Below are 12,740 nucleotides of genomic sequence, written 5' to 3' on the forward strand. Positions count from 1 at the left end.
GAATAGAATGCAGGTCTCCTGATTCTCAGTCTAGTGCTCTATCTGCTAGGCCCCACTGCCTCCCATACCTCTACGCTTCAAGCCTCCTTTTCCTGTTCTGGGCTTGCCTGATGAACCTATGTATCTGGGACCAGTCACTTTGGCTAAGTATCCAAAATGTTCCATAGCTTCTCGGACTCGCTTTTCAGTTTTGTCCTAGTGTGGTTTCAGTTCTTCGTTATTTAGGTCAAGCTAGATTTTCCTGAACTCCAGCAGTAGCCTCGTCTGCCTGTTTTCTATCAAATTCCGCTTAAACCTTATTCCGTTGCTTTTGCGAGCCTAGTGCCTCTCTGTAGAATCCCTGTGCAAACAGCATGAGAAGTCCTGCTCTTGCTCAGTGTCCAAACTATAATGGTTATAGTTGGATGCAAATGTAACATAGGGACAGATCCTCAGATGGCATAAATTGGTGGAGCACCACAGAAGTCAGAGGAGCTGCACAGATTTCCACCAGCTGACGGTCTGGCCTGCGGGGTTCTGAGCCTTCTGCCAAGAATCCTAGGGAAGCTGAGACATCAGTCCCACGTTTCCAGTCAACCAGCTATGAGGATGGTGGCAGTTGCAGGACAACGTGTGAACTTCCATCCTGTGCGTTTGGTGTTACTTATTCCCCAAAGAGGTTTAATTGAACGCCCCATGTCTGCATCCTACCAGTTCTAGCATCATCATCATTTTATGTTCATTGTCTGAGCACATGGTAAAGTGTTCCTGGTCATACTTTGTTCTCTGTCCCTGCACAGCATCCTCACCAACTTGGATACCATATTCTTTTGTTCTCTTCTCAGATATAGAAGCAAGAGAATTAAGCCAAAACGCAGGTTTGCCTCTATATATACTTCTAGCCATTAACAGGCCATTTCTCGTGTTTGACCACATTGCATTAATGTCAGTGTTGATTCTTTTAGTTCTTGCTCTGTTTCTTCACTTGCAACATCTCGTAATGGAGGAGTTTAAATCTGCCTGGAGGAGGAGTATCCCGGGGCAAGAGTTTCAATCATTTATTTAAATTGGTTGCTTTGTGTTGCAAAGAGGATGGTGAAGATAGCTCTCAGGTGGTCTTCGGTTGTAGCCCCATGCAGAGCGCATGGCAGCAATCTGTTCTGGAAGTGAACAGGGCGCTGAGGAGTGTAGCAAGGTCCCTTCTAAGAAATGGCTGCAGTTTTCCTGCCACAGACGAACCTGGGAATCCAGGAACAACCAAGAGGCCAGTAATACCTTTCAACTGCAAACTTCTGTGACAAAAGGTAGATGTGCCCCCTCGCTAATGGGGACAGTTCCTAACCATATTATTTGGTCATTTCCCCCAGCCAGTGAGCAATGTCTCCATTTTATACAGTTTGTGCTGCCTAGGGGTCACCTTCCTTCAAGCCCCTGTCACGGCCAAGTCCAGGGAATGCAGAGGCACCACTGTATTCAGGTGTGATTATAAAGTGATGCCTGTCATTCACATAACTAACACTGTGTCTCTAGCATCCTTGCATGTCTGTGCTCAGGAGGGATGTATGATGGGGTGGGGGAGATTCCCTTGATTAGCAGGGAGCTCTGTTTCCAGATTTTCCTTGCACCACCACCTCGATAACCTCCCCCACAAAGGCAGACTTGAGATAGGGTTGTAGCTGGCAAGATCGTCCATGTAGGCAGCTGGTTTCTTGAGCCAGGGTCTAACAGCCGCTTGGTTAGAGTGTTTGGAAGGAGGGGAGTAATAACGCTTTGCGCTCAGCTCCGTAAGTTCACAAGCGGCTTCTGCTTGTGCCAGAGGACAGGGGTCATGCCAGTGTCTTCATGTGCACCTCCCATTGTGTGCACATAGGCACCTAGCACTGTACTGCCCAGTGTGACTTGCCCCAGACGTTCCATAAAACCCTCTACCCTGCGCTGAGATGAGGCATGTGAAACTTCAGATGGATGAGTTGGTTTTTGGGCAGGGGCAGAAGGGGAGGTGTTGACAGTAATGGGTAGCTGGTTTCTATGGTGCCAACCCCAAGTTTTCAAACAGCTTGAGTGATTTCCTCCCCCCACCCTCCCAAAAAATCCTGAGATTGCCTTAAAATAATGAGATTTTAAAAATAAGTAAATATTGTGTTCTTTGTATTTACCCTTCTGGTGTTTGAGCCTTTGGAGTTCATATTTTCAAACTTTTCTCTGTAACCACAAGAACTAGAAACTTACCTTTTGTTTACAATGCAACTCACATCTTCACAGGACTCCAGGATCTGGGGCTTTAAGATGATCATCAAATATAACTTGACTTGCAGTTTCATAGAGTTGGCAACACTGCTTCAACTTCAAGCTGGAGTGTGTAGTGCGGCTCCTTAATATTCAAATATTGTTACCTAATATCATATCCAAGATATAGTAATTCAGGGTAAGGATAGAGATGAACCCAACCAAAACGTTGTATCTGGGGCCCAAATTCAATTACGATTTATTTAATTCCTAGACCTTTCTTCCAGACGTTTACTATTTTCTGGCCCCAAAAAACGACCCTTGGGGCTAAAATTTCTCATGCCTTTTCTCAGCTCCCACGTGAATTTTATTTTTGCAGGGTGGAGTTGGGGTCTCCAGAGATTCATGTGTGAAAACAAATGGGTTTCAGCAGTTCATGTTAGAAACTTCCACCTTTCCTTGGGCCTTATTTCTTAATGTATTGCACTGGGAGACATTTGACTTAGGATCAGTCCAGCTGAATGTTTGAAGCCTAGGGACGCCATTCTTTCTAACAGGGTAAGGGCCTGCTGCTGCAAATAATACTGTGCGTAGTCCCATTGACTTCAGTAAAAAGAAAAGGAGTACATGTGGCACCTTAGAGACTAACAAATTTATTTGAGCAAAAGCTTTCGTGAGCTACAGCTCACTTCATCGGATGCATTCAGTGGAAAATACAGTGGGGAGATTTATATACATAGAGAACATGAAACAATGGGTGTTACCATACACACTGTAACCAGAGTGATCACTTAAGGTGAGCTATTACCAGCAGGAGAGTGAGGGTGTGAGGGGGAACCTTTTATAGTGATTATCAAGATGGGCAATTTCCAGCAGTTGACAAGAACGTCTGAGGAACAGGGGGGGAATAAACATAGGGAAATAGTTTTACTTTGTGTAATGACCGATCCACTCCCAGTCTCTATTCAAGCCTAAGTTAATTGTATCCAGTTTGCAAATTAATTCCAATGAATTGACTTCAGTGAGACTGCTTGCATCAGTATGTGGTGTATTGGGTAGTGAGTGTTTGCAGGTTAACGTGTAAGGCCTGGATCTTGCCAGGAGCTCCATGTGGACACAGGGTTTTCCTTGTGAGGAATTTGTTTCTGGATCAGGGCCTGTGGTGGGGACAGTTAGTTTGCATACACCCCCAGATGCCTCTCGTTAAACATTTATTTTGATGGCAACACAGTCAAATAAATCCAGATAGTGGCTTCATTTCAATGTCTGATCCCACATACAGAAGTGGGGAGTAGGAGTGTGTATTTGAATCTCCCTTGTTTATTTAAATGTGAGGAACAAAGTCCTCTCTGTGTTTAAAAATGTATATTAGTGAATTAAATGCACACACACAAAAATATCTCGTTATTGTACCACTGAGGGTGAGATTTCCAACCCTCAAAAGGCAGGTTGGGCCAGTCTGTGTCTTTATGTCTTTCTCCAGTCAGCCCCCACCTGTGGCTTCCCTCCCCAATGGCTCAGAGAGGGTCACTCCCATGGCAAGCGTTGACTTCAGTGAGAATGAGAGTGCAGCCACAAAGTGCAGCCAGCGTGCAGTCGAAAGCCCAGGCTGGGAGGGCTGCGTGGCTAGGAGAGGAGGCTGTAGAGGTGGGGGGGGGGCAGTGACTGGAGGGCATGGGTGTGGCACGGAGAGGGAGAGGTTGGAACTGTGGTTACAGGATGGCTCATGGCTCCAGGATAAAGGGGCAGTGAGCAGGATAAGCTGGGAGTGAGGGAGCAGGGAGTTGCTGGGCTTGCTGATACAGGAACTGAGGAAGGATTGTCCAGTGATTATGTTACTAGCCTTGGACTGGAGAGACCCAGGTTCAGTTCCCTGCTCTGCCCCAGATTCCCTGTGAGGCTGTAAGCAAGCCCCTTCGCCTCTCCACGCCTGAGTTCCCCAGCTGTAACCAGGCCCTCTCAGAGGTCCAGGGAGGCCCAGGCCACTTCCAGCTTTTGAGGCCTGTAGTGGGGCAGCTGCCCCACTCTAATAGACAGGGGTTAAAAGCAGCCAAGCTATGCTGATTGGGGAAGCAACCACAGGTGTAGCCAGCTCAATTAGGGCCCAGCTGGGCTTGATAAGAGGGCTGGGGGCCAGGAGTTGTAGGAGTCTCACTCCAGCCCTGGAGGGGGAAGGGCTAGCTGCCTGGGAGCAAGGTACCTGAAGCGGAGCAGTGCTGGGGAAGGGCAAAGGGAACTGGGGAGCTCCAGCCTGGTAAACCCCCAGGCTGCAGGCCTTGATGAAGGCCTATGAAAAGGTACTGGGGCAGCAGAGGGGCAGCCTGGGGAGAGGCAAAGGCAGTAGGTCGTAAACCCTTGCCAGTGATGAGTGGCCTTTACAGACTGCAGTCTGCCCCAGTGAGAGGGGGCTAGATGAGGACGGGCAGTAGCCACTGAGGCAAGGTGGGTTTAGAGGGTTGGGAGTTCCCCTGGGACGGGAGACCCAGAGTGGGGGGGTACTGCTGGGGCAGAACCCTGAGATAAAGTAGCACCGGGGTCCGGGAGGGACACAGGGATCTGAGGCAGGTGAGCCATCGGCCAGCAGAGGGCGCTCCGTACACTGGAAAAGAGCTAATTCCCAGACGACCAGCAGGAGGTGCCACACCAGCGAGTCGTCACCTCGCTACAAGGCCCCTAGCCATAATAAAAAGAAAAAATGACGACACCTGGTCTAATCTTGTGCCATCAGAACTGATATATTTTTATTAATATTTATGAACATTTTTAACTCTTTAATATGACAAAATCTGTCAGTTAGCAAAAAAATTATGTGCATAAAAACAAGTTGCAAAACTTATCAAATACCAAAAAATTAACAAGTGTCTCAATTTGAGGGCCCCTTTGAGCTTCAGGCCCAGGCCAAATGGCCCTTCTGGCCCTCCCTCCCGATTGGCCCTAGCTGTAACATGGAGATAACAGCATTTCCCTGCCTCTCGGGGGCGGGTTGATGCTAAATACCTGGAAGATTGTGAGGTGCTCAGATCATGCAGTGTTGGGGGCCAGAGAAGTATCTACGATAGGCAGGAGCTGGGCAGGGCTGGTGCAACAAGGGGACTAGTCTGGGCTTGCAGGGTGGTGCTGGGGGCACAGCAAGTGAGCTTTCCCCGTCTTATTTCCTGTGCAGCTTCTGAGTGTGCTCACAAAATCGTCGGCTGCGGCTAGGCAGCAGGAGTACTGTGACCGCTGCTTATCCGGCTGTCCCTAAGCGTCTTGCTGTTACCTGACGCGCCCTCCTGCTGCTTGTCTCTTGTTTTATATTGTCAGCTCTTTGGGGAGGGGCTGTTCGTTGGTTCTGGATGTGCACAGCGCCACCTAGTATGATGGGGCTGTTACAGCCCTCATGAGCTCTCCCATCTGAATGCTCCCCAGGCTGCTCTTAGCTTGCTGGGCCTGGGCAGAGTTCAGCCAGACTGTCTCTCAGGTTCTGGGCTTCTAGGCACATGCTGCAGGGGCAGACCCCTTGTCTAACACCCCTCTTGGCAGTGGGGGCCACGCGGTCTGATTGCATAGGCCCTGGAACTAGTGCTGCCTTATCCAAGCCTCCCCAGTAGCTGCTGCATGCTCCCCAAGTTCTGCCGAAGCAGTGGACCCTCTGATTTCTTTGAGGGCTCCGTGGCAGTGTAAACAGGTAACACGCAGACTCTGCAAAGGAGTTTCTAAGCGCACATTCTGTTTGCATAGACAAGATAGATACAGATCTCTAGAAAAATAAAGCCTGCATGCAGATCCCTCCTTGCCACTCAGAGAACCCTATGGGTCTGGGACAGACTTTTCCAGGGTCCCTGGTCCTTCCTGTGTCCCTCTCCTCCCGCTCAGCCGTCAGGTTCTAGTGCGTCTCCCTCTCTAAATATGGTGGTCTGTGAGGGAGCTGCCCTTTTGTAAAGCTGCAGTCCCCTTGGACAGGTGACCAGTCAAGTCCCTTGTCAGGTGAGCCATTGCTTGGTTACTAGCTCACCTGGAAGGACGGGATATCTGTGGGCTCATTGGCCGAGGTGCTTGCATTTCAATAGGTGATCCTCCGGATTAACAGCTCCTGATCTCTCTGCCTTGTTTGCCCTGTAGTTTGCAATTCCAGGCCAAGATAGAGGCACAAAGACATCAGGGATGGATGGGTTCTTCTCACAAAGGAAGTGGCATTTGTAGCGTGCTATAGAGACAGACAGACATAAGCTAAATCATCACAGGAGCCCCGATTCCTGATGCTACAGCAGTCCAGCTAAATACTAACTCTGCCCCATTGCACCTACGTACCAAGGCGTTAGTGACGTGTGCTGGGAGATACTGGGAGCTTGAACTCTGAACATCCTGATTGTGTTGTTTGAACCTTAGCTGTAATGTGGTGTCAGCCTCCTATTACGCATTGACTAGATCAGATGTGAGCCCTTTGGGACCCTTGCTAACTGTGGGCGTGGGGCTTTCTGCTCATCCGGCTTCCTCAATCCTCCTTTCCAAATAACGGGGCCCAAAGCCCCACCATGCTGCTGAGTTTATAAAGGAAAAGTAGTTGGAACTCTCCTTACAAACTGGAAATCCCTAGCCATCCCCGTGGGACGCCTGGGCCTCCCAAGAAGCAGGAGATTGGAAGAGAAATCCAGTCCCAGAATTGCCTGCACAGTGACCCACACCAGAGTAGACTCATTTGGGAGAGGTGGGCTAGGGGCCCAAGTGTGTTGGGACTGAGGCAGGGGGCAGGTACAGTGGGGGATGCTGGAGCGGGGAACCTGTGGTGGGGGTACTCACTGGAGGTGGGGAGGCAGTGTCATTCCCTGTCACAGTGACAGGGCGGCTGGCACAAGCCCAGGACCCACTGCTAGCTGTCACTCAGCACCTCCCTGCGGGACCCCCACCCTGGAGCTGGGACCTGGGTCGGCGGGATCCAGCCACTGTGGCTTACAGGGGAATGGACCAATCAGCTGCCAATTCACAGGAGGCTCTTTCTGAGCTGCAGCTTGTCTGCTCTGCAAAACCCTGGATATTGCCTGTTGTTTTTCAAATTGTCCCTCCCCAGACATAGGGTGGAGGCTCGAAAAAGAGGCTGTGTCCAGGGAACCCCAGCCGTTTAGTAACCCGAGCTTGGGGAAGCGGAGGGAGTTTGCGGGAACATGATCTGATCTGCCGTGGGTGGGTTTGGACTCCCCTGGGACTCGGAGAGGGGAGGGCGGTTGAGTGGGATGCGCGGGGTGGACTCGGGACAGATTGTGTTTGGCTTTGTATGTCGTTCTAATGAATCCATTATATTTTCTTTGAAGATCCTCACCTCCTCCGGACCATGACCCCCGAGAACATGTGCCACATGACCCCACCTTCCCGGCTGGAGCACCCTCCCCCGCCTCCCCACCTTCAGGGTCCCCCACCACCTCCGCCGCATCCACACCAGCAGCAGCACAACCCCCACTATCCCAGCATGCAGCGGGACATGTTCATGAAGCCTGAGCCGCTGATGCCGCCGTACGTCATCGGGCAGGGCATGTCCCCAGGTGATCTCCACCACGCCCAGCAGTCGCAGATGCTTCACCAGCTCCTGCAGCAGCACGGAGCAGAGTAAGAGCACCGGGGAGGGACTGCGAGGACCGAGGGGGATGTTTGGATCCCGGACGTCCTCGCTGCTGTAGGGCTGTTTCCGAGCGATGAGTGTGCACGGGGAGTGAGGATGGTGAAGAAGGGTGCACTAGTGGGGCGCATTGGGCACGGGGGATTTTCTGTGCTGAGGGATAACACAGCTAGTAGGTAAAACTACTGGTGAAGAGTCAGACTAGGGTGAGGAGGGGCGTCGTAGCAGGCTGGAGAGTGTGATCGTGGGGATTTGAGGACATGGGGCAGAGGTTACGATACCATGGCCTGGAGGGCAGAGTGGTGAAGCACAGTGGGGGGTGGTGCGAGGGAGATAGTGGGGGTGGGGAATGGAGGGTGTATGGCAGAACATGCAGTAAGGGAGTGGGATGGGGAATGGAGGAGGTGTAGGGGTGGGGCATGGCGGTAAGGGGGCAGTGGGGTGGGGAATGGAGGAGGTGCAGGGGTGGGGCATGGCAGGGGGGAGGGGCAATAATGACCCGGAAAAGTAATGGGTCTCCTTTTACTGAGAGCACAAAGCCTTTAATTTATAAATGTTTGAACCAGATGTTTGCCCTCACTTGAGCCCCTGCCCCTATCCTGCTCCTGCCGCTGGGGCCCATCAGCCCCCCGCTTGCCTTTTCCTTGGTGGAGGTTGACAGCTGCCCTGCTTTCCTGCTCGCTGCCTCGCAGCTCAGGGTTTGCTGTCCCGGTTGATCTCTGCAGCCTCCCAGTTCACCCAGCCAAGAAGCGGAAACACTCAGAGTCACCCCCCAACACACTCAACGCACAGATGCTCAACGGGATGATAAAGCAGGAGCCAGGTATGGGGTCTGTGCCACTCAACCCTGACAGAGTCCAAACGCCTCCCTGGCACCAGCAGGGGGCACTCTCACCAGGTATGTGCTCTTCGTCCCACCCCTCCCCCAACATTACCAAACACCTCCCTGGCACCAGCAGGGGGAGCTCTCCCCAGGTGGGGTGCACGGGAGAGGAGCCTGCAGGACAGAGTGAGAATGGAAGTGTCCCCCCAGATAAGCAAATGAGAGAGTTGTTCCCGGAGCTGAAAGTGCAGAGGGTGGATGCTCTCCCTTTGGCCCTGGGTTGGGGCACAGAGGGCACAGATAGCGCAGTCAGGACATGGGCCCCCCGGGTGAGCGAGTGCAGAGTGGAAGTATCTCCCTTGCACCAGCATGGGGAGCTCTTGCCTGGTCAGGGACCTCACAGAAATGATTTCAGTAAATATTTCCCCATGGCTGCAGGGCTGATTCAAGACAACGACAGCTTAAACGGCTCCTACCTGGATCCCAACTACCAGTCTATAAAGTGGCAGCCGCATCAGCAGAACAAGTGGGTGACTCTCTACGATGCCAACTACAAGGAGCTGTGAGTAACTGACTGGTCTCCCAGAGATACAGCCACACTCATGTCTACCCCACCAGCCCTTTGTCCTCCCTTACCCTGGGAGTCACAGGGGGTTTGGGGGGCAGCGTTGTGCTGGAATCCCTGGGATCCTGCATCGGTCTCCATTGTAACCTGCCCAGGGGAAAGTTAATTCTCTGCGAGCGCGAAATGCCGGCTGACCCCAGGAACAGAGCTGTGTGTGGAGTGGCTGATTGCACCATCCGAGGCAGTTCTGGCTATTGCCATCGCCTTATGTTACTCGGAGCACAGCCCAGCCCCGCTTAGCAGGAGCCTGTGATACCAAACCCAGCCTGTCTAAGGGTCTCTTTGGATCAGAGGGGCCTCTGCCCCCGGCTTCAGGCTCATCCACCGCCCTGAATTTTTAAAATGAACATTATCTCTCCTCTAAAGGCGTGAGACGTGGCTCATCAAAAGAGACCCGGGTCAGGAGTGTGGAGAAGTGGGCTGCTGGCTCCTGCTGCCCACAGGCTTGGCGAGAGCTGGGAAGTAGCCACAGCGGGAAGGGAAACATGCAGAGGGAGTGGGGGGATAGAAAGACAGAGGGTAAGTCTGCACTGGAGGTGGAATTCGCAGCTCAGGCAGACGTACCCAGGCCAGCTCTGATCCAGCTGGCACACTACGAACAGCAGCGTAGCTGCAGCGGTTTGAGTGGCAGGAGGGACTAGCTGCCCAAGTAAATACCTCGCTTTCAGACAGGCTCGTAGTCAGGGTGGCTAACTCCTTGCGCAGCCGAGGCTACACTACGACGTTCAGTGCGCCAGCTGGATCAGAGTTAGCATGGGTAGGTCTGCCTGAGCCGGAAATTACACCTCCAGCTCCAGCTTAGACGTACCCAGACAGAGCCAGACGGGGGGCAGGAGGAAGAGGAAGAGAGTTGCAGGGAGGGGAAGGCCAGGAGGCTGCAAGAGAGGGCGGAGATGGAGGGAAAGGCCAAGGGGCTGAGGTGGAGTTGAGGGGTGCAGAGAAATGCTGCAAGGGGGAGGGAAAGGCTGGGAGGCTGAAGTGGAGGGAAGGGCGGGGTGCAGGGAACAAGTGCGCGCAACTCACAGGGCAAGGAAGATGAATGTTCAGGAAGAAATTGCTGCAAATCCTCCCCGCATTCCGGAAAGGTGACTGAACACTGGCAAGCAGCAGTCTGGATTCCAGGAGCGGCTAGTCCTGTAAACACCCCGTACTCCTCCTCAGGTCCCACCCAGCCAGTCTCTGTTTGGGGCCCTATTTTGGGGCTCGGGGGAGGGGCTTTGTTGTGCAGGATACCAGCTAAAATGAGAGAATGATCAAGCTTCGTCAGAACGACGTGCAGAGAAAAGGCCAAGGACTCCTGGCAGGGCTGGCTCCGGGAGCAGGGAAGGGCGTGTGACCTAGGGAGGCTGCCTCAGATGCCAGAGTGTGTGGCCAGCTGGTTCCAAGTTCCCACCGGGTGTGTAGCAACACTGCCTACCGCTGAGATTCTCAGTGAATTAAACCCGATATTACTGCTGGGGAAAGTGAGGCACAGAGACATGACGGGACTTGCCCCAGTCACAGGATGAGCTTTTGGCAGATCTGGGAACAGAATCCAGCTGGGCTGACTCTCAGGCCTTTGCCTTAGGGGGAAGACCGTCCTTCCTCTCATGCAGAATTAACCTCCCTCTGGAAGGACAAAGCTGTTTGGGCCAGTGCCATGTTGGCTGCCAGAGGGGGTCACAGAAAGGGAGCAGGCCCAGCTGGCCTTTCCTTTCCAGGCCTCAAGGAGTGAAGGGAGAGGTGATCCTTAGGAGGCAGACCTAAGTTGTCTCTCACAGCTCAGCCGTTTGGGAAAGCCCCGGCCGGGAGCCCACTGCAGCAGTGCTAGAATGAGAAGGCGGCTTTGACCTCTGCAAAGCTCTTGGAGCTTCTTGTGTACCAGCTCCAGAACTAGATGTCGGGGGAAGATGAGGTGCTTTGTTCCAAACTGGAGGAGAATTGCAGCAGAGAGGTGGGTTCTCCACAGGGTTACTCCAAGCCAGGTGACCACGTGTGTGACTGGTTCTGTACTAGGTGTTTCGTTCTCCAGAAGAAGCCAGAGGGTTTTTAGCTCCAATCTCAGCCCTAGGGAGCTGAATTGTGGGATCAGAGTCTCATCCTTTTCTTACTCTTGCCCTTCACATGGGTCCAGCAGGTGAGAGTGGGGAGCGAGCGCGGACCCACAGGAAATTGCTCAGGTTCCCAGACCCAGGCTGCATTTCTCACCAGCCCCTGGGCAGGGCCGTCCTTACCTGTAAGCAAAGCACGCAGCTGCATAGGGCACCAGGAAATGTGGGGCACCAAATTTCTTGGTGCCCTGCGCAGCTGCATGCTGCTTCAACTCCTGCTCCGGCTCTGCCCCGGCCCCACCTCTTCCCCAACCTAGCTCGGCCCCCACTCCCCTGAGCTCTGCAGCAGGGCTGGGCCTGCGCTCACTGGCATCGGGAAGTGCAGCGACCCGACCCCAGCCGCACCGCCAGTGAGTGCTGGGGGGTGGTTCCCGCCTGGCCCCCGCCGCAGAGGCCTGGGGCCCCACACCACCACCATCCCTCATGTCAGACACTGGCTTTGGGGAGTTCATAACCTTTCAGCTTCACTAAGCATTAGGAGAAATCACCTCTTCTCCAATCCTGAGCTTCTGAAATCTGCGTTAATCTACTTTTCATCAGTGGAGGCCTTTTGGCTAAAATAATCCATTTGACCCTAGATGACCTATTCCCAGGAGTTTGCCCTCTGACCTTCCCACTCTCACTGGAAAAAATTAGTGTGGCTTTGGCTGTGGCCTGAGTTTTGATTGGTTGAAATGAGGCAGATTGCAAGTCAATGAATAATCTTCATTCTCACTCTCAGTAGTGGAGCCTGGCACCTAAGGTCGTTTATCCCCCAATGCCAGATTGGCACCAAACATCCATCAAGGATGGAACCATCCAGGGGACACGTTTAAAACCCAAGAAATGTATGTTAATTATCCCCATGGCCCAGGGTGCTGGAATTTTGTAGGCCAGTGCTTCATGGGGTATAGTTCTGCATACCAGTGCCACCAAAGGCAGTGAGTTGAAACTTGGGGGAGATAGTTTCCAAGGGGATACAACACCCATCTGGCAGGAGGCCAGAGATGGTGTTTTTGCTGTTACAGGATGGATTTTTTAACAGTGAGGGTAAATAATTACTGGAGCAATTTACCAAGGGAGGTGGTGGATTCTCCATGCTTTAAATCAGGATTGGATGTGTCCTGCTAACAGAGCTCAACCAGGAGTTAGGGGCTTGACCCAGGGCTCGGACTAGAAGATCAGAATGGTCCCATCTGGCTTCAAAAGCTCTGAAATGGAATTTCCACATTAGACCCTGGATGTTTGCAGAGGATTGTTGCCCACGGAGATGACATCACTCACAGCCAATCAGAAAGCTCTGTCTATTTGGTGCTATGGGGAATTGAAGTATGGGGAATCATGTTCATCTGGGCAGTATGTTCTGGGAGGCGGAGGAGGGGGGACCCTCTGAGGGGTTTTCTCTCTGTGCGTGTGCATGTGTGTTGG

General features: G+C 52.6%; 1 protein-coding gene across 1 annotated transcript in view; it reads left to right on the top strand.

Annotated features, from left to right (window-relative positions):
* Positions 1-12,740, top strand: part of MYRF (myelin regulatory factor) — a 63,807-nt gene that overhangs the window by 13,142 nt on the left and 37,925 nt on the right. Inside the window, exons 5-7 of the mRNA XM_075129272.1 lie at positions 7,494-7,785; positions 8,521-8,693; positions 9,057-9,180. Of these exons, the coding sequence (XP_074985373.1) occupies positions 7,494-7,785; positions 8,521-8,693; positions 9,057-9,180 (589 nt within the window). The remainder of the gene's footprint in view (positions 1-7,493; positions 7,786-8,520; positions 8,694-9,056; positions 9,181-12,740) is intronic.

The sequence above is a fragment of the Caretta caretta genome, chromosome 6 (assembly GCF_965140235.1).
Source record: "Caretta caretta isolate rCarCar2 chromosome 6, rCarCar1.hap1, whole genome shotgun sequence".
Lineage (NCBI taxonomy): Eukaryota > Metazoa > Chordata > Testudines > Cheloniidae > Caretta > Caretta caretta.